The following is a 23071-nucleotide window of genomic DNA, read 5'->3' on the forward strand; positions in this document are numbered from 1 at the left end:
GAAAAATGAAACAACATTGGAAAAGGTTATAAAGAAATTTTCTGAGCTCAAACTGAGATCTCCATTATTTGATTGGTCAGAAACAAGCTTAGAATGCATACTGACCAATGAAAATGTTGATATTTGAGACTGAACTCAGAAAAAGGTTTCACAACCTTGAGGTCTGAAATTATGAAACATGAGACACGAGCGAAACTATTAAACATATCCCAAATAATAGGAAAAACATATCCCAAATAAACGATTTGATTTCTTCAAAAAATGTTCTGATATGCTTTAGTATATGTTCAAATGCAAGTTGAAATGTCTTTTTAATTACCTATGTTGTTTGGGGTTTTTTGAGTAGAAACATTTAAATAAGGAGAAACGACAAACTGACCTTGTTTGTATTTAATAAACGTTCTACAAATTCTTAGTTGTTACGACAACGTTTGAACAATACAGTACGGTGTTATTAAATGACGACCACATACAACAAAAAAAACTGTTGTATAAACCAGCTCGGTATCCTTTTTGCCGCGAGTTAAAGGGACTTCATTGAGGTGTTTGTATTAATATGCTTTGAGAGATAACCTGGTAAGAAGAGATCACCTGTGAAGAAATTCCACTTATTATTTGCTTGTTTGTTTTGTTTTATTTTTTGTTTTTTGTTTTTAATTGTTTTTTTTCTTTCTTTTTTTAATAAGAAATGGATACTTACAAAGCAGTAGCTACACATAATGCAATCTAAACAACGTGTACAAATATACGTCTCTTACCTCATTCCAAGCTTCGTCATCAAGTTTGCCGTCTATAGTTATAGATTTCCCATTGAGATGATACGCTATATAGTTCCTAGGCAACCCAAAATCCCAGCATTCCGACGCCGACTTCAAACAAATATTCTTCTCACTATGCTTCTCAACGTACCGATCAAGAAACAACTTCCCCACCGCAGATTTAATTGTCGCCTCGCTACATTCGGACTTTATGGCTTCCGCAACGGTCCCCGAAGAGGTTGTAACCGTGCTTGAACTAGTCCCGCGACCGGAAAAATAGCCAATTATTATCCCAATTGCGAACAAAACTAGAGTTACTACTGAACATATCGCTATTATTTTTCTAGTTTTAACATCCACAATAAAATAACCTGCCATTTTGAATGTTTGAAAAAAAACACACAGTGTGAAGACGTTCACATTAAATCTAGTTACGCAAACAAATTTTACGGATGCAATCGTAACCTATTAAGGTTACGATTGTTTTTATAAATTTACATCAGGTTATTCGACGACAAGTTATTCATTAAGGATACACCATAATAATGTTTAGTTACGCTGTATTGTTTCGCATGCATGCATAATTTATACCATTCACAAAAAAATGCAATTTAACCGGCTGTGAGTTTACATTATGATAGCCTGAGGCTATGATTCGCTTGAATGAATATACGTATCATCTGTATTCTGTTTAATATATTAAATAATAACTGTTTCGTAACAGTCATGGTTATACTTCACTGGACTAGCTTCCCCCTTTTGAATTTTGTACTGTCAATTGTGAACTGAAGGGGAATAATTTAATTTCAAATTACAAAATCTGTCTTGCCAAATAACGCGCGCGTTCAGGCTGGAATGACTCTGTTTAGGTGATAAAAGGTAAGTAAAAGTCACCTTTACAGAGTTAGCAGACGATACCGTTATGTGCCGTTTTTGTTGTTGTTTTTGTTGTTGGCGACAAACTGCTTTCGTCTACAATATAAATGAAATATTGCAAAAAATTACCGAATTAAATGTATTATTGCGCAGTAAACAATAAGTTCAATTCACTGTCATAATTTTTTTATATAATGAACGATGCACGTTTAATTTTTACTAAACATGTATGTGGTAAAGTTTGCTGAAATAATTAAAGCTGCATTCCACCAGATGAGGCAAAATATTTCCAGAATAACAAATTTGAGAAATATGTACTCCAATTTTAAGAAAAAAAAAAGTCAAGATAAAAGTAATAATTTATGACCGATTTTACAGTATTTCACAGAAAATAATTTTGATCTTGCTGTAAATGAATGTGCCTTTAAAAGTTTTACAAGAACGTTACGTATCTGTCAGACCGGATAAATGCCGTCGTATTTGATAAAAGCAATGAGAGAACAGTTATATTAAAGTTTGCATTATCTTTGCTATTTGAAACATCTAGTTTTGGTATTTCTACGCAAGTTCGCGTCATGAGATATGGCGGGATATCAAGTTCTCTTATGTCGTCTGTATAAAAACCGTTCAGAGCTCTGTATTGTTTCATGGCATTGAGTGAATCAAACAAGGCTTTATAAATATGCCATCTTTCAAACGTAAATTTCCTATCTGTGAACGTCCTTTTAAACTGAACGTGGCCCCATCGGTCTTGTAAATGACCGTGAAGGGTATAGCATGGTTGCCAGACCCACCATAGTGACGTTGCATTTGGGTCCTTTTCATATTCTCCATTTTTATCGACTCTTAAATATTGTTGTGGCCTGGCAAACTGCGAGAACCACACCTCGTTATTAAATGGGTACGGCTGTTCGCGGCGGGAATTTTCAGCCAGTTTTGTGAAAGGAAGCATTATCTCTAGCGACCAATACTTATCTCTGTCAGTAGGATCATTGACCGTTCCTTCCGTATAAATGGCCCTCTCTACACCAGAATCCCATTTCATATCATGCACCTTTTTACCGGCGGCATCCCAGTATGATTTGTACATAAGCAGATCCATAGCAACGCCTCGAGCATTGAGCTCCACTTGTTCATAATTAAACAATGTGCCATCTACATCAAGTAAAAGATCAAATCCATTTTCTGTCCATATTTTTGAGTCATGGGCTGAAAATTTCGCCCAGATATCATTTTCTTGGAGGTATACTCCAATATAAAGATTGACATCGTCCCATCTGATTTTGAACTTTGTGACGTAATGAGGTTTTGGATATACCTTACTGCGCAGGTCAAGAAATGTTTCACTCCATGGAACCTAGTGAGTAAACAAAACATAAAGTTCATTAAGGACATGTTTTGCTAGCACAATTCATACTTACATGGAAACACAATTAAAAAAATGGGGAAAATGTTTGTGTGTTTGGGTTAGTTTGTTTAGGTTTGTTTCTCTCTTTCTTTTTTTCTTCATATTAGTCTTTTGCTAGCACATGTTATACTTACATGGAAACACAATTAAAAAAATGGGGGAAATGTGTGTGTCTTTGAGTTAGTTTGTTGTGGTTTGTTTGTTTGTATCTTTCTTTTTTTTCTTCATTTTAGTCCCTTGTCATATCTTGGCGGTCATTGCAATTAACCGGTTTTCCTGGATATCTAACACAGTAATTTTCAATTTCTGCGTAATTCACCGACTACTGAATCCCACGCTATTTTTGAATCGGCGATAAGAGGAAAATACCTCGAAATGAATTTCAAAGAAAACTAGGCGGTATACAAAATAATTAATTGAAACACAAACTTCATTTCTGATTTGTATCGTAGCTGATATTTGCCATGTCTTATTTTCGCGCAGCGAAGCGAATATACGAGATGACACAAATCATCTACAGCACGTTATGATACAAAAATAATCAAAATTTTGTCATATATCTATGACTTCAAAGCCATTAAAAAGTAACAGATATGTACAATGATTTTGGTTAACATCATATGTGTACAGTTATAACTGATAAAAAAGAACGTGCACAATGTCTTCAAGGAAAGGATGCTGTTTAATTAAAATTAATTTTTTTCTTGCTACTACCTTTGAGATTTATTTTATATGTTTGGCTAATGAAAAGTATTCTTAATATTTCCTCGTATTAAGAACAAAACGATCTAATGATATAATCATGTTTTTTCATATGTGTATAAAATTCTCAAAACATAATTATGTTAATATATAAATAACACATGGGTTTGTGGGTAACAGTAAAAATATCATCCCGAGGAAAATACTGTTACCCGAGGCGTAGCCGAGTGTAACAGTATTTTTACGAGGAATGATATTTTTACTGTTACCCACAAACCCATGTGTTATTTATTTTATTACCCCGAACAAAAATACTGTGATGATCTGAAATAAAAAAAAATATTGTCAACTAAATCTAACTGTAACAAAAATAAACCAAGAGTAACAATAACTAAACTGTCCTTACCTTTTAAGTTTTAAGTGAACTTTAGGCCTACTTGAGAAGTTTTCTTTTTCTTTTATTCTTTAAGCAAGTGATGATATATACAAATCATAAACATACAATAAGCTAGGTTTTATTTAGAAAACAAAACACTAACCCATTTACACGGTTATGATCTGTGAAATCTTATCCTTCTGTTTCTAGAATATTCTTAGCATGGTTTTTGACAAAATATCGATGATATCCTATGTCTGTCCACCATATCTGTAACATTTCACTGATTAGAATTGTTAAAACTTAAATAATCCTTTGTTGCATGCTTAAATCGTCTGCATTTATTTATTTATTTATTTATTAGTTACACTTGTATTTTTTGGATTTATTTATTACTTTATTTATTACTTTATTTATTTATTTATTTATTTATTTATTTATTTATTTATTTATTTATTTATTTATTTATTTATTTTTTACATTTGTATATTGTCGCATTTATTTATTTTTTTTAATTTATATATTTAATATTTTTTATTATTATTTTCTTTTTTGTAAAATTAACTTTTAGTACATAATCAAAACCTTTACCTACCTCTTTCCATGCTTCTTCGTCAAGTTTTCCATCTAGCAAGATTGTTTTTTCGTTCAAATGATACGCAATATAATGCCTTGGTAGTTCGTAGTTCCAACAATCCGACTCGCGTTTTAGACATGTAAACTTTCCGCTATTTGTTTCCTCATATCGCTTAATATACAGTCGGGTAATGTTGGAGTAGGAAAACGACTCTCGGCATAGCGGTCCGATTACTTCCGCTTTTGTGGTCTTCGAACTGCGGTTACCATCCAATGCTTGCCGGTGACCAGATACATATCCTATAACGATTCCTAACACAAATGCAACAACAGCTGCCACTGTACAAAGAGCTAAGATTTTCCGAGTTTTGTTGTCAACAATAAAATAAGTAAATGGCCCCGCCATCTATCTTTACACTCACTGAAAATCGACCTCTCTAACTTGATATTTAGAGAAAACGTTTAAAAGAATGAAACATAATTAACCTTGACATTAATACTTGTCATTTGTTAATTACTTAGACGATACTGCATTTCTCAAGGTAATATATTAAGATGGTATATAATTTGAGATTTGTTTCAATGATTAAATACTGTTACTACAAAACAAATGTCTTATTTCGGTTTTATAACTTTTATTTGCCTCACAGGATGAACGAAAATAAATGGTAAGTACATGATAACTTATGGAAATGTGTACGCAGCTTAAATCACGAACCTGTTGAGGATGTTAAAGTTACATGCAATGAGCCTACCAATGTGATATTTTTGGTATCATATCAACTTGCTGTTTTGCTTCAATAACCGGTAAATAGATGGCGTTTTTTGTTGGTTTGTTTGTTGTTGTTTTTGTTTGTTTGTTTGTTGCTTTTTTGTTGTTTGTTTGGGTTTTTTCTTTGTTTTTTTTCCAGACACATCGAGTCACTTGAGTTTCAACCAAATATATGTACACGTAGCTGAGCAATCGCATATTTTAGACACTTTCCGTAAAGCTGTCTATATAGTGGAACACCTCTGTTACAACCAAACACACCTCGGTTATTATTCATATTCACCTCGGACTTTATACGGATTGAAAGTTGTTCTATCACGTAATTTGACAATACCTCCTTGAACATCACATTCGTGGCAAGTTTGATAGAAAATATTCCCAATCTGTTTTTCAAGTTATGGATACAAAAAAGGAATTTCAAGGGACTACCATGAGCGCGTTTGGATTCAGTCGCCAATTCGTCAGATTCTATAAACTTAAAACAATCTCTCTTTTTAGCGTGGCCATAATTTCGCGGAATCAGCATTTCGGACTAATGCGCGCGAATTTCTACTTTTAGTGTAGCCGAAAGAAAAATAAAAAAGAATCATTTGCAACCGAAAGCAATGTCATTATCTTCGAAGAAAGATGACAAATTATGACTTTCTGGGTCATTTGACAGCTCGTCTAAATTCATAACTCTCGGAAAGTAGCGAAAAGCGGCGAAATCTGCCGATATCTTACGAACATGTCCTAAATTACAAATCATCTTTACGTAATTCATTAAATTTGTTACAATTTCACATATCTCAAAAATTCAAATGAAGGGTAAAGATAAGAATAGCATTTCAACCAAATCGATTACATGTAACATAGTGCTGTTATCACCCTTTAAATCTAGGTCACAACATTTTCTGCTTTGTATATGACGTGATAAAGCCTTAAAAACAATGCCTAAACTTTTGCTGGTATTAATTATCATTTTATTATTTCGCGCTCGGTTAAAATGTTTTGCCGAAAAGATACTGGGCAGGGAAACGGATGATTTTGATTTTGACGGATTCCCCGGCGCGCAGCACGAGTTTAAATTTGAAATTGGTGGCGGGAAACAAGAATGCTTTTTCCAAAACTTAGCGGCTGGTGGGACACTACATATATCATTCCAAGTAAGATTGTGTTATTTATTATTATTATTATTTCTCAATTTATATTTATATTTGGTGTCCTATTATAGTTTTCAACTATCATTTGCTACTGCTACTTTTCGAACTAGTACAGTTATTGGTTTTTGTTGTTGTTGTTGTTGATGTTTTTTTAGATAAATTACTTCTGACGATCTCACGATATCCTACCTATATTAGCTATGTAAATCCATTTCTTCTATGAAAAACTTCCAAATTAATAATAATATATTTCTTAATTGTTTAACTTAACATTCAGGTTCTGCGTGGAGGAGATGGGAATATAATCTTCATGCTTATGAAGCCAGACAGAAACACATTTGACATTTTAAAATCAACGGATCCAAGTCCTAAAGGCTATTTAGAGTACGGACCCGACACAGAAAGTGGTATGTCAATAACTTCCAAAGTCCTACATACTTTATGTTTAATGTTGAATTTATGTAAACATCTGTTTAGTTTTGAAATGACCATTATTATTATTATTATTGTAAGAGGTTTGTAAATTCATTAAATCTTAAAATGGACAACTACCATTATACTGGAAGTTTTCTGACTACAAGGATGCTCAGGCCAGCCTGGCTTATCCATGCAGGTGTCAACATGTGCAAAATCCTATCGCAGTTAGAATTCACTATCACCGTTAGTATTCTCTTTCCCCATTTGTATTCACTATGATGGTTAGCATTCATTATCGACATTTATATTCACTACTACCGTTAACTTTCTTTTTCACCATTAGCATTCACAAATGCCGTTTGTATTCACTATCGCTGTTAGCATTCACTTTCTCCATTTGTATTCACTTTCGCCGTTAGTATTCACTTTCTCCATTTGTATTCACTTTCGCCGTTAACATTCACTTTCTACATTTCTATTCACTTTCGCCGTTAGCACTCACTTTCTACATTTGTATTCACTTTCGCCGTAAGTATTCACTTTCTACATTTGTATTCACTTTCGCCGTTAGTATTCACTTTTCTCCATTTGTATTCACTTTCGCCTATTAACATTCACTTTCTTAATTTGTATTCACAATCGCCGTTAGCATTCACTTTCTACATTTGTATTCACTTTCGCCGTTAGTATTCTACTTTCTACATTTGTATTCACTTTCGCCGTTAGCATTCACTTTCTCCATTTGTATTCACTTTCGCCGTTAGTATTCACTTTCTCCATTTGTATTCACTTTCGCCGTTAGCATTCACTTTCTACATTTGTATTCACTTTCGCCGTTAGCATTCAATTTCTACATTTGTATTCACTTTCGCCGTTAACATTCACTTTCTACATTTCTATTCACAATCGCCGTTAGCATTCACTTTCTACATTTGTATTTACTTTCGCCGTTAGTATTCACTTTCTACATTTCTATTCACTTTCGCCGTTAGCATTCACTTTCTCCATTTGTATTCACTTTCGCCGTTAGCATTCAATTTCTACATTTGTATTCACTTTTGCCGTTAACATTCACTTTCTTCATTTGTATTCACAATCGCCGTTAGCATTCACTTTCTACATTTGTATTCACTTTCGCCGTTTACATTCACTTTTTACATTTGTATTCACTTTCGCCGTTAGCATTCACTTTCTACATATGTATTCACTTTCGCCGTTAACATTCACTTTCTACATTTGTATTCACTTTCGCCGTTAGTATTCACTTTCTACATTTCTATTCACTTTCGCCGTTAGCATTCACTTTCTCCATTTGTATTCACTATCGCCGTTAGCATTCACTTTGTCCATTTGTATTCATTTTCGCCTATAACATTCACTTTCTATATTTGTATTCACTTTCGCCGTTAGTATTCACTTTCTACATTTCTATTCACTTTCGCCGTTAGCATTCAATTTCTACATTTGTATTGACTTTCGCCGTTAGCATTCACTTTCTCCATTTGTATTCACTTTTGCCGTTAGCATTCACTTTCTACATTTGTATTCACTATAGCAATTATCATTCACACACAGGTGTTGTGTCCAGATATCTTTGTATTGATACTTCTGCTTCTGTATACATATGGTCAGAAATTGAAAGATATAAAAAATGATTTAAAACATGTATGCATTAAATATAATAAAAACAACATGCAACATGTATCTTTAACGCGTCACCTTTAAGAAATAATCGATTCCTTCGTCCAACTCAAGTTAAGAGACAACTTGAATTAGAACACCACTTTTACTACCTCAGCCTAGTGGTCTCTTAAGACAGGCTTTACTGTTGTAGTCGGTCGGCTAAAGATTTGCGCATTTCCCTGTACGTATCAAAATGTTGGCTGACTGGCTTACTTTATTCAAACCGGTTTGTATTAAGATATTGTAATTATACATCAAACTTATCCAAATAGTCGAAAGATTGTGCAAATATACATAATAGCAGTGTTTGAAATGTTTTTGTGTTAACAGGATTTCAGTATTTCAAAATTTTCTCTGTTAAATCGCCTTACATTATAAAAAAGTGTTAATAAAAGATATGTTCAAGCACTTATAAATTACTGCCTCGTTCTTGACCAATTTAATTTCATAAAAAACTTGCTAATGAACACAAACTTGTACTCAGACATGAATTTGCTCATTTGACCTTTATTGTAAGCTATGTTTATGTTGTTTATTAACAGCTGATTATGCGATATGTGTTGACAACACTCAATCTCGTATGGCGTCAAAACTCGTGTACATATTTATAGTGACCCATTTAGAAGAGCACTATACTTGGTTCACGACAGAGAGGAAGGACATACGTGAAACAATGTCAAACGTCACGGTACGAGAATTGTATCATTACGCTATATGTTTTACAACGTCGGAACATTATGTGTAGTAAAAGGTAGCAAAATTTAAACAAAGTAGTGTTTTGACTTCCATACAAAATACTCATTCACACTTGTCTTCGCTGATCGCATTAAAAATCCTTAACGCCCGCACGATAAATTAAGTTCAGTTTTCCGTCCGACTTCTCGTGCGTTTGGCTCTTTGGCTCTTTACGTCGTTAACGTTGAAGACCTGTTTACAACACTCACTATAATTCCCACCAGTCTAAAATGAGATAGCCTGAATTGCTATTGTGAAATTGATAGTCCATTTTGACTTCCTTTAGCAGTTATTATTGTGTTCAAAGTTCAAACGCTTGAACGATATCTCTCACAATTTACAGAGATATAATTAATCTAGTAAAGTAGTTTTTTTAAATTGCTACGATTATGAACTATTTAAATTATTTGTTACTATGTCAATGAAAAAAAAAAACTATGCAAAAACAGATGACAAAAAAAACTAACATTTTTTCACATTTTTCAGACATTAGTGCAAAAAGTTCAGGAATCCGTTTCAGCGACTGTCGCCCATCAAGTCGGAAGTAGAATGCACGTGGTAAGAGACTGGTACCTGGCTATTGGGAACAACACGTACATTCAAAGATGGTCTATATGTCAATGTGTCGTAGTGCTAATAAGCTCAGCCTGTCAGGTGTTCTTTGTTCGGAGACTTTTTAGAAATTATAACACTAAGACACACCCATAGCCAAGATCCATTCTCATTTAATTCTATTTAATGTGCATTTAGATAGTATCCCTTTCTGTTCATTAGTGTTCTTATATATACATATGCAGTTATGATGGGGTTTATGTCGCATGGATGGATGGATGGATGGTTGGATGGGCCGTCCGCCCTTTCAGACTCTGACAGTACGAAACCCGATTATGTCACATCGATATACATGTTATGATTTAATATATAATTTAGTATCATGGTAATATGTCACAAATACTTTTTCTTCCATTAAAATGCTAAACAAATAATACAATAATTTGAAAAGTTGCATAAATAAAGTATATTTACGCCACTATGCTCGTTACCAGTATGCCGTATAGTAGACAAAAAGATATTGTCTCCGATTAAAGACCACTTGTAAAGAAATTCTTTTTTTTTTCATTTCCCCAGAGTGGCCATTAAATACAGGTTATTTTGTATTAACAAACATTTTATATACGTACATTTTATCAATAAGCGGTATAAATCATGCATATTAAAAGCTTTGCATACCATCAGTGTTGTCTCCCTTAACGTAGACAGAGTTCGTCAATTGTGAATATCTGTAATAGATGTGCAATTTGAAACTTCCATTGTTTTTATACGGACTTCAACATGAATCTAGTAGTATAAAGCCATAAACAACCGGAAATCTTGTTAAATCAACGTGAATGCATATGAATGCCTGTATAATGATGGAATATAAAGTTTATATGTGGAGCAGACGATCAGAAATCAGTCAGTATATATATCACTACGCTCCAACAACTTCACTATGCTGGTGAGACATAACTCAACAAGAATTATCTTAGATAGACTCGAACCCGTTGCAGAATTTTCTGAGACATGGTCATTTTAGGAATATATTGCATCTTTGGAGTTTTGAAGAAAAAACATCGGCATTTAAAGGCACATAAAGCCCCAGAAAGGGCAAATATTAATTTTATAGCGGTGATATAATGGTTTACAGAATGTGACATGCTTATCGCATAAAGCGCTGAATGAAAATGGTTTTGACATAAAAGAGGAAAAATTTAACTTCCATACATACTACTTAATGAATATATAACTGTACTAATTGCAAACACAATGGCAGCAAAAGATGGGGCAGGACATTTGCACGAGTAACATTTGATAAACTATACAAGGACACCAAAATTTAAAAGCTTTTCAGAAATATAAAATAATTCTTGGACATAATAGGCCTGACAAATATTTGACAAATACACATGTATCGCTTAAAACATTCTGACAATGTAAAAACGCCGTACTACTGACATTTTTTATAACTACATTTGGTATATATATAACCAAAGCGTAATAAAGGGGTCAGCTTGTTATGTAAATGGGGATAATTTGTACCAGGCAAAATTTTCAATATAAATATATCCGATAGGACCTACAGTGAAACTGCATGTACATGACAAAGATCTTTATATTTACACTTTAAAGCCCATTAGGCAATTTCATTTACTAGTATCAAGAGCTGTTTCTCTTTGGCGTTTTGTAACAGTTTCGGAAATGGTACTAATTGTATACATGACTGAGCTAACTTTTGATTTTCATCCATTAGTAAAGCTATAGCGATTTAGTATATTAAAGCGACACTAAGATTTTTTTGACATGACGTTAGTGAAAGTTATTTTTCGAGATTCATGATCCATTTGACGTATGTCTACACCAATAACTGGTGTGCAAAATTTACGTAATTTGTTTACCACCACGTTCTACCGGAATAATTATTCTAATTGTGAAAAATGATTCATAATCGAAAAGCCTTGAAACGTTTTTCACTCAAATTGGTCTAAAAAGCGCATAATACACGATTTTGAATTTACTCCTAAGTTTATTTCTTAGAAATTAATTTTGTTCATATGCACACTTTCTTTTTTATGTACTTCAGCTGATCTTTGTCTGAATTTTAAATTTCATGTTTTTAGAATTTTAAACCTCAGTGGAATTCCTTTAATGCAAATTTGTATTTTTTTTTTATTTTTTTTTATACTTTTAAGTAACATAACAAGATTTTACATTTGACATCGCTTATCTCGCGTTATACCATCAGGAATAGTCTTATTCCGTTATTAAAACATAAATATCCAGGCGAAATCGTGGCAATTTCCGATGCTTTACTTGCCTTTAAATATATAAAATATAGTTACTTATGTCTATATACATGTATTAATTATTATTTTGTGACCTCGTGCATTGTCCTCTAACTGTTCAGTAATTGTTCTTTCTTAATGGGTTCTAATTGAATAATACTCTTTGATAAACACATATTAAGTGCCTACGTTCTTATTAGTGCGAGTCAGCAGATCTGCCCACTTGCAAGTTAAGTGTCCATGTAAAGCTAGCTAATTATCAATATTTCGTATGGAAGAAGTAGGAGATTATTTTAATGCATAAGGTTATCCTTTTAAACGTGATTTATTGAATATATAAAAGATCATGCCAAGTTATATAGTGGTTGACGTAGAGACAAGAAAAGTAATTATAACATGTACGGTTACAGGACTTGTTATGTTTGCAATAGGAATCGGAATTGGTTACGCTTCCGGTAAAGGTTCATCAAATACGGAATCACCAACTGCAAGCGTTGCCGAAGCAATACGTGCTACGTGTAGCGGTTCTGCTGCTCAGACGTCCTCTGGAAAACTTTACTTTGACCGATTTGTACAAAGACACAGTGAAAAGTATGCATGTGTTAAAACAGAGGAAGAATGCTGGAACTTGGGATTGCCAAGAAATTATATTGCTTACCACTTGAATGGCAAAACAATCACGATTGATGGGAAATTAGACGATGACGCTTGGAAAGAGGTAAACATGTTTTACCACTATTCTTTTGATATTGACACTTTGTCACTTTCCAGTCAGCCCGTGTTGCTTATCACTCAGTTGAACCAGGTCGTGCCAGCAGGCCTTCGGATATACATATACATATAATAATCACCAAAACGTCAGCATTACGACGTGAGTCGTTGAGAGTACTTATATCGGACTGCTGAATTTAGTGGTGTACATCCTTGAGAAAGATTTTACAAAATGCAGGTCGAGGCACATTTTATTAGAAATGTTATATCTTAAACAAAATAATTTATATCCTGGTTGAACTAAAGTCATTTATTCTAGTAAAGTGCAGTATCATACCGTATAATAAACATATGTACTGTACTACGGACCTTATATCAAAATAGCATTGTGGTAACCTTCCAGTCTGTTCCTGAACGGATTTCAGCCCCTGGCTTCGGCTGGGCCAACTTGGAAGTTAGTATGTAACAATGGTATGAGGCCGTCATTGCTGTTTACTTTTCCTTAAAAAATGTTTTAATAAATCACGATTCCGTATTTTAAAGGGGTCACAATTTTATCTTTACAGGTGCCGTGGAGCGAAACTTTCGTTGACATGCGAAGTTCAGTTTATCCAAAACCATATCTAGATACGAAGTTCAAAATACGTTGGGACGATGAACGAATGTATATAGGTGTTTATGTACAAGAAAATAATTTATGGGCGACAATTACCACACAAGACGCGGCGATCTATAAAGAAAATGGCGTCGAATTTCTTATGGACGTAGATGGGTCTTTGTTCAATTTCAAACAAATGCAGATAAACGTCTTGGGTACAATGATGGACCAACTGTTCTATAAATCATCTTGGGATAGCCCTGATGTACAGGTGAAGTTCAAGGACTGGCATCCTGACGTAAGGAAAGCAGTTTACACAGACGGTACTGTAAATACACCAGGTGACGAAGACAAATACTGGAGTATTGAAGTCTCGCTTTTGTTTGCGAAACTTGGTGAAAGGTCACAACGCGCGCAGCCAAATCCCGTCGAGAACGAGGCTTGGTTTATACAATTAGGAAGATCTGAACAAAATTTGACAGTTGAGAATGGGCGCTACAAAAAAGTTCCAAGATCTAAACCACAGTGGTGGTCATGGCAACAATGTGACACCATTAATTTACTTTTACAAGATCGCTGGGGTTTGGTGCAGTTCAAGAAAAACTTGTCAGACAAGAAGTTTCGATTTGATAGATGGCATATTTACAAAGCCTTGTTTGATATGAAGGACGCTATGAAGAAATTTCAATCTGTAAATGGGAAGTACACGACTGACATAGAAGAGCTTGATGTTCCGCCATATTTATTGTCAGGAACTTGCGTTGAAGTTCCCGAAGTAAAGTATACTTACAGAAATAACGAAACGGCATTCAACCCGGTTACAAATCCTATTACAGGTTTTGAGGTAACCGTTAAGTCGAAGTTGATTTCACATAAACCGGCACACATCCGGTCGGATAGATACGTTACATTCCAGTAACTCTAAACCAACGTGTAGCAGAAAAATTTCAAACATTTTCAGATAGACGCTTGTTCAATTTATGTCTGCCATTTGGTTCCCATTCGGTCATATTTTACTTATTGCGTTGTATATATAAATAACAAAGTTTTATTCTTTCAATTAATGAACATATTATTATTCTTTTGTTGACCAACATTGTTGACGGAAACATAAGTATGTTGACCAATATTATTTCACTTAGATATAATCAAGTACAACCTCTGCAAAGAAAGAAAAACACTTTGGAAAGCAACGATTTTGTTGTTGGTGTTGTTAAAAGTTATGAAATAAGTTATAGATACCCATAAAATAAAAATACCTATATGTCATATGTTTTAGCAACCTATATAATATATAAGTTATATATACATATATGCCATAAGTTATAGATACCTATATTTTATAAATACTTACATGTTTTAAATTATAGATACCTTTTTTATGAGTTCAAGATATCTATTTGTTACAAGTTATAGATATCTTTTATATAAGTTATAGATACATATAGTTTATAAGTTATAGATATGTAAATGTCACAAGATATTACAAATGTATATTTTCTATGTTATAGATGTCTGTAAGTTCTTTGTTATACGTGAAACAGAGGCTATAGTTTGAATATGGCCCCTGCACCGTAGGGGTTGAAGTACATTGTAGTTTTACCATGAACATTTTGATGCTTACAGATGCATTATGTAATGATTCAAACACACTTGATAGTGGTCTAGTAAACAATGTTAATCACCAAATATAAAACCTTAAGACCATACAATTTTGGGACCATTTGAAAATTTCATAGCACTTTATGCACAGAAAACTTAAATAACAATTCATACAGAAAAACTTGTAATAGCGCTTCTTGCAAGGATATAAAATTAAAAGCACTTCATGCAAGGAAAAATTTTAATAGCATTTCATGCAAGGAAATATTTATAGCACTTCACGCAAAGAACATTTCAGACAAGTTTCATCAGATTTGCACCAGTGGAGAATGTGCCATTTGAAACAATTGTAGAAAAATCTGGAAGAATGGTGATCCCTTGGAAGCATTTATCACAACTCAATGTAATGGAAGTTACAGACGGACAGACAAACGACGGACAGCTATCAATCCTAAGTCTTTGCCATGAACATCATGCGCTCAGGTGAAGACACCATCATGGAGATATATTATATATGTATATGTGTTCGTTTATCCTGCCGCTCGGCTAACTTTAATGATTGGCCAAATTAATTGTATTGTTCGGCTCGATTAATTGTTTAATCTTGGTGTTTCTAATTAAATTATACCCTGTGATAAACACTTGTGTGTTGCTATTCTAACTATCTACAAATAAATTATATGGATAAGTTTCTTTGTGCATCGGCTATGTAATTATCACGAGTGCTGTAAGACTATAAAAAGAGTTGGTCATCTTTATAGTTGTGGAGTATTCAGTTCAGGCTTTGATTGGAATATAAACAGCTATCATGCCAAGTTATATCGTTGTTGACGTAGAGACAAGAAAAGTAATTATAACATGTACGGTTATAGGACTTGTTATGTTTGCAATAGGAATTGGAATCGGTTTTGCTTCCGGGAAAGGTTCTTCAAATACTGAGTCACCAACTGCAAGCGTTGCCGAGGCAATACGTGCTACTTGTAGCGGTTCTGCTGCTCAGACGCCTTCAGGAAAACTTTACTTCGACCGATTTGTGCAAAGACACAGTGAAAAGTATGCATGTGTTAAAACAAAGGAAGAATGCTGGAACTTGGGATTGCCAAGAAATTATATTGCTTACCATTTGAATGGCAAAACAATCACGATTGATGGGAAATTAGACGATGACGCTTGGAAAGAGGTTAGAAACAATATTTTACAAAGTTAAATATAAAAAGAATTCGGTAAACAAATATTTATTTTAATGCATATAAATGATTAAATCTTGTTAAAAAGATCTAACCGAGTTTTGAAGGAAACTACATATGTATTAACCATGTAGAATTCATACTTTGCATCCTTTTGTAAGCTTATCAAAATTTAACAGTGACTTTTTCCTGTGAACGCTGTACAACTGTGGTGAATTTCTAGAACACTATAACCCCATTTACCTGACCCACTTTTATATACGTTTCTCAAAAGGTAAAGGAAGTTAGGCCAAAACCTTTACATCAATTAATGATTTCTTCACTTGCAATTGAAAAACGATTCCATTTCGAAAATAGTTTCTATTATGTACGTGTTAATTCTTTTTTATTCATTATTTGTTTGTACGCACTGTATTTGTGGTGATATATATAATTGAGCTGCGCCATGACAAAACCAACATAGTACGTTCGTGACCAGCATGGATCCAAACCAGCCTGCGCATATGCGCAGTCGGATCAGGATTCATGCTGTTCGCTATCAGTTTCTCTACTTATAGGGTTTGTAAGCGAAAAGCATGGATCCTGATCAGACTGCGCGGATGCGTACACTGGTCTAAATCCATTCTGGCCGCAAACACACTATGTTAGTTCTTTCATGGCGCGGCTCATATGTGTGCCGTCTAATATTTACAGGTGCCGTGGAGCGAAACTTTTGTTGACATGCGCAGTTCAGTTTATCCAAAACCATATCTTGATACGAAGTTCAAAATACGTTGGGACGATGAAAGAATGTATGTAGGTGTTTATGTACAAGAGAAAAATTTATGGGCGACACTTACCTCACAAGACGCGTCGATCTGGAAAGAAAATGGCGTCGAATTTCTTATGGACGTGGATGGCTCATTGTTCAATTTCAAACAAATGCAGATAAACGTCTTGGGTACAATGATGGACCAACTGCTATATAGATCTCCATGGGATGGTTGGGATCCAAGTATAAGTGTAATGGACTGGCATCCTAACGTAACGAAAGCAGTTTACACAGACGGGTCTATAAATACCCCGGGTGATGTGGACAAATATTGGAGTATTGAAGTCTCGTTTTTGTTTACGAAACTAGCCGAGAGGTCACAGCGCGCGCAACCAAAGCCCGCCGAGAACGAGGTTTGGTTTATACAATTAGGAAGGTCTGAACAAAATTTGACAGTTGAGAATGGGCGCTACAAAAAAGTTCCAGAATCTAAAACGCAGTGGTGGTCATGGCAACAATGTGACACCATTAATTTACTTTTACAAGACCGCTGGGGTTTGGTGCAGTTCAAGAAAAACTTGTCAAGCAAGAAGTTTCGATTTGATAGATGGCATATTTACAAAGCCTTGTTTGATGTGAGGGACGCTATGAAGAAATTTCAATCTGTAAATGGCAAAAATACAACTAACATAGAAGAGCTGGATGTCCCGCCATATTTATTGTCAGGAACTTGCGTTGAAGTTCCCGAAATAAAGTATACTTACAGAAATAATGCAACAGCATTCAACCCGGTTACAAATCCTATTACAGGTTTTGAGATCACCGTTAAGTCAAAGTTGATTTCACATAAACCGGCTCACATCCGGTCGGATAGATATGTCACATTCCAGTAACTCTAAACCAATATACCAACTTTTCGGCCCTTTCTGTCAGTCTTTGGATAAGGATTATTATGAATAATAGCCGAGGTGTTTCCGATTGCCAACATTAAGCAGAAATGATCGACAATTTCTATAAAGACAAATTTTATGTTTCTTTATCTTATCGACAGTATATAATTCTGCAGCAAAAACATTCCCGATATAGTGATATTCTAGTTATCACATTTTTCATAAATATTTTAATGTTTCTGCTCGTATCCGCTCCTTTGAAGAAATAGGTTTTTTGGGGTTTCCTTCAAATAAGGTTGAATATTTATCTTTCTATGCTCACCATCTGTAGAAAGAAGTATGAAATTATTTTTCATAAAAGAAATATTTCAACTTTCATACAAATCATTAACTCACTATACATGTATATGTACTTATTTCCAAAAATCAACAGAGGCAAAAGATGGCTTAGGTAATTAACCAATGAGTATCGTTTTGAAAACTATAAAAGAACATCCAGAGTAAACATGCTTTTCAAAGCTTTTGAGAGATAGAAATATAAATATTTCTGGGGCATATTGGGCCTATAAGCGACATTGCAACAGTGTGAACCTTGATGTTAATATATCGCATTCAAGGCGCGTTTATATAATTGTACAATTCAACCTTTAAAGAGGACACCTTTGTAAAATGAAGGTTTTTGGTAGTGTTTAAAAGGTGTTGCTCTTGAGTCTGAAGATGTTATTGCTTAGCAGAGGGTCTTTCTGTAGAGGTTGAACGTATATGTAACATTTACTGCTTTCAAAACTAAACTTGTATTATATCTTATTATATTAAAGCATGTATGAGTGTAAAGGTTGTTGCTTCATTTTTTTTTTTTTTTTTTTTTTTAAATAAAAGCCCCTTTTCCTTGTGGGTTAGAATACCGCCAAGGACTTTGGATTCTTTATGAGAGGAAGCTATCCAGCTAGCTAACAGAACATATGTGGTTCAACTCAGGTGCCCGTTTGTGTCTGTAATGGCTTAATCACATTTTGGCGATCTGTTAAAATGAGAGCCCTCGACCAAGTCAGACCCTGACCCCCAAACTTGTTCGACTTTTTTCTTTAAACACAAGTCATGCTGTCTCAATCATAAATTTTAGTTTATTTCAATTTGCACTTTTAACAAGTTGAATCACCATAAATTTTCAATAAAGATTTTTAATTGAACCTTAATTTTAAAATAGTTTTTTATTGTTAGAGATGTTTGACCTCTAATTGTCTGATGATAAACTTAAACAAAGAAATGGTATACTGAAGAAAATCTAAACTACACAATTGACTTAATTTGAGTATGATACAATACATGTACAAGTAATAGAAAGAATAGAAAGAAAATAAGGGGGCGTAGCCCCAGAGAGTATAGATCAGGCTGTCGATTGTTTATTGATCTTTCTTTTGCATCATAGGCAAGCATTAAACACGTTCACTGCTGTCACTATATAAAACTCCAGAAGACAAAGGAACAAATGAACGAGCATCGTTATTCCTTCTCTGACGTCACATTATGTAACCCCCCCCCCCCCTTAAAAATGATCCAATCAGTAAGCAAGTTCTGGAGTGCGGGGTAACAACTAACTACAAGTGAACGCGCTATGCACGTATGTGTACATACGATTTAACTCTGGCACATTTTCAACAAAATGGTGTCCACGTTATGAAACTATATACTAGTGTAGCACTACTCAATCGACTGTGTTTTTTTAGCATAATTCAAATATTCAGCCAACTGAGTTTAATGCCAATATATTTGAAGAAAATCGAACTTGGCCAAAGATGTACAAAGATTTTAGGAAAAGTAAAGAGTCAAGATTCAAGAAATAAACAGATAACTGCGATAAATGGCCGATTTGACTGTATTAATAAATAAAGTGTATTTATAACGAACATTCTGCGTGACAAAAGTTTAATTAAAATTCGTATAAATCTTGAAGCATGCTGCTAAATAGATTACATATTAAACAATAATAGTTATCGAAATTGTGGACCAAGTTGCCTCGTATCTAAATAAGAGTGTTCCAATTATATGAAAAGATTCAGAATTAGTTAACTGATCATTATTCAACAGATAAATAAGACAAAATAAGCGCACGAGAACTGTCGCAAGAAAGAGGTCAGTATACCGAAAAAACAAATTTGGTGAACTTTTTGTTAACAAGATTAATTCGTCCTATACTTGAACCATAACCCCATGCCTAGATCCCTGACCTGTCTGAATCTAATTATCAGATTAGTGGATACAACATTTTTGATAACAAAAGAGTGCATATCAATGTTTGTGGTTAGATATATTGTTATTCAAATTCATGGTGGCTGATTTGGAACACTTTCGTGCGTGTATTTTCACTAGCGGCAGCACGACAAAGCGCCAAACGGTGTGTTGTTGGTCTTTCGTCTTGGCGTCATGTCGCTTACGAAACGCCCTTGTGATATAATTCATCGCATCCGAACTTCAAACAGTGGTTTTATTGAACGTGCACGCGGCGTCTTGTAGATATGCATTTGTCCATACAGCAATTGAGGAAATTTTAGACTTGATTTTGAGTATTTTCTTCTTTTTTTAACAAAATTGAACTGTTTTCAACCTTTCTAATAAAAATAGCTTTTCTGATGTACAACATGTCACAGTGCTTTAAGGGATAAGAATAAACGTTGAACTGACGCGATAGTACCATGTATGAATATCATGTTCTTTTTATCATTATCTAATTTTATCTACATAATAAATAACGTGCCAATGAGCCAGTCTATAGTCGATCGTTTTAAAACTTAACCGTTGAGAGAGGTAACGACTGAGGCAGTGTCACTCACTTCATTTCCTGCGCCTCTGTTGAAGTTCTGCTCCGCCTTAAATTGTCGCCAAATTAAATATGATGTTCCGTATGCTAGCATTCAGTCGTTTTGCGGCGAAAGGGAACCAGGACAACTTTGACCAATATCTAGTGTCGAATCATTAAATTACAAGTTACAAAGCTTAAACCACGCCCACTATCAGAGAGGCGGTTGTCCCTCAACCGTTAAAAACGTACGCCAAACTCTGCACAACGGTTTCAGGGGGCCTCCGTGGCCGAGTGGTTAAAGTCGCTGACTTGAGATCACAGATCCCTCACCGCTGTAGGTTCGATCCTCACTAGGGTCGAAATCTTTCATGTGAGGAAGCCATCCAGATGGCTTACGGAAGGTCGGTGGTTCTACCCAGGTGCCCGCTCGTGCCTGAAATAATGCCCGAAGGGGCACCTGGGGTCTTCCTCCACCAATAAAGCTGGAAACAAATCGACGAAAAATCTCGGCGGGACGCTCTAGGATGGCCCGACTTGAGTGTACGGTCGCCCATATGGGCTTTCCGGCGGCGACCTTAAATAAACGCATTAAAAAAAAATGCACAACGGTTATGCTACGGCCAGTAAGGGGGAGATCACTGCAGAACAGTTCGTCCTCAAAATCATTCGATCATAATGCAATTTTTACCAATATTTAAATGGACATATTCTCGGCATTTATTTCTTGAATTTATCTTAAGTATACCAATCATTTCAATTTTTCTTTTTATCAAGTTTATTTTGCTTCGACCAGACGTTTCACTCTTTGTCGCAACAGACAAACATTTCAGAATTTCAGACATGGCATTACTTTGTGAATTTATGCATTAGGTTCTACTTTTTCACAAAAATATGCAACTTAATTATTTAACAACGAGCACATACCAATAAAATTCTTAAAAAAATTAATTTATGCTTCGGATATTCAACTATAATGGAGAACGATTTTCAATGCTGATTGACTGTTCACATCATTTGGCGGCGTCTTTGATGTGCAGCATCACAGTTAACCTGTTAAATATTTTAAATACAGAAATAAGCGGACACGGAGATGTTGGTACGCTTACTTTAGTATTTACTACGCACGGTGACTATTATTTTCAAATATCATTTCACGAAACGTCAAATACATGTTAACTAAAATGTAAAAAAGTGAAGAATGGCTTGATAATGAATGTCGAACTTAAAATGACATTGCATCATTTTTTTTATCATTTTTTACATTCCCACGATATATGTGTGTAAGAAATAATATTTCATTTATATTAATATTTATTATATGTACAGTTGACTCTCAATAAGTTTTACTCAAAAATTCCGCGTTAGTCGAAGAATTTCGTCCCGTCAAATTTCCTTCTTTAACTAGGTCAAATTTTGACTTACCGAGACTCCTGTTTAGTCGAAAAGAAACATTTGGTCCCGTCAATTAAAGCCCAACATATTTTCATCTCAATAACTCGAAGTGTGAAAACAGCCGACTGCTCAAAGGTTGGCGACATCAAGGTGAGATTTTGTCACTCGTGATTAACAAGTTTCATAGTATTTTTAATTGCCGGTCATCATGTATTATTAACACATCGTAGTAAAAATGGCTTTAATCTGTTTCAGGACTTAATTGGTTTTAACAGCCACGTCCAACCATCGAGTCTGATATGAATGCTTGTGATATTTGGTGTCAGTTTTTACAAACTTGTAAACATAAAGAGAATCTTATTGCCGCTGTTGTTAAAGTGAATAATTTCGTCGCAAACGCCCATTTACATAAACAGTTTACCAAGAGACTAGCCTTACACTTTCTTTGTGCCAGTCTATCAGGTGTTAGTCAAATGCGTTAAGTATATTTGGTAAATATAAATTTCTTAAAATTAAACGGAAAGTTAATTCAAATAAAAATAAATGGTTTAATACCGAATGTCTTCAAGCGCGAAGAGAATTTAATAAATCAAAAAATAAATATTTACGAAACAAGAACTCTGAAAATAAATTAGAGTTTTTAGATAAAAAACGAGTACATACAAATAAAACGTAAACAAAAAATAAAAAATAAACGTTCAGAGGGCAATCGTATTGCAGAGCGCGCTAAAAGTAACCCTAACTCTTTTGGAGAAACATTAATTTGCAATATAAAAAGATGTCATCTGATCCCGTAAATGTACAGTTTCAAGATTTATTTGAACATTTCAACAAACTATATGGTGAACGACCCGAATCGAATGAAAATGATTT

The 23071-nt window shown here is 34.4% G+C and overlaps 3 protein-coding genes across 3 annotated transcripts; 2 read left to right on the top strand and 1 right to left on the bottom strand.

The window, feature by feature from the left end:
• Positions 1–6: 6 nt before the first annotated feature.
• LOC132735001 (uncharacterized) lies at positions 7–5272 on the bottom strand. Its single transcript, XM_060721903.1, has 2 exons — positions 4716–5272; positions 7–2991 (listed from the first exon to the last, which is right to left on the bottom strand). Exons 1-2 carry the CDS (start codon positions 5100–5102, stop codon positions 2068–2070), a joined length of 1311 nt encoding a protein of 436 aa, XP_060577886.1. The 5' UTR covers positions 5103–5272; the 3' UTR covers positions 7–2067.
• A 976-nt stretch (positions 5273–6248) lies between these two features.
• On the top strand, positions 6249–10527 carry LOC132735002 (transmembrane emp24 domain-containing protein 5-like). Its single transcript, XM_060721904.1, has 4 exons — positions 6249–6613; positions 6888–7017; positions 9253–9398; positions 9932–10527. The coding sequence occupies exons 1-4, from the start codon at positions 6398–6400 to the stop codon at positions 10151–10153; spliced, it is 714 nt and encodes a 237-aa protein (XP_060577887.1). The 5' UTR covers positions 6249–6397; the 3' UTR covers positions 10154–10527.
• Positions 10528–12486: 1959 nt separating this feature from the next.
• LOC132734998 (uncharacterized) lies at positions 12487–18232 on the top strand. The gene is made up of 3 exons (XM_060721899.1): positions 12487–12985; positions 13545–16358; positions 17059–18232. Exons 1-2 carry the CDS (start codon positions 12614–12616, stop codon positions 14493–14495), a joined length of 1323 nt encoding a protein of 440 aa, XP_060577882.1. The 5' UTR covers positions 12487–12613; the 3' UTR covers positions 14496–16358; positions 17059–18232.
• Positions 18233–23071: the final 4839 nt, after the last annotated feature.

The sequence above is a fragment of the Ruditapes philippinarum genome, unplaced genomic scaffold (assembly GCF_026571515.1).
Source record: "Ruditapes philippinarum isolate M1 unplaced genomic scaffold, ASM2657151v2 ctg3058_1_1_1_1, whole genome shotgun sequence".
In the NCBI taxonomy this organism is placed as follows: Eukaryota; Metazoa; Mollusca; class Bivalvia; order Venerida; family Veneridae; genus Ruditapes; species Ruditapes philippinarum.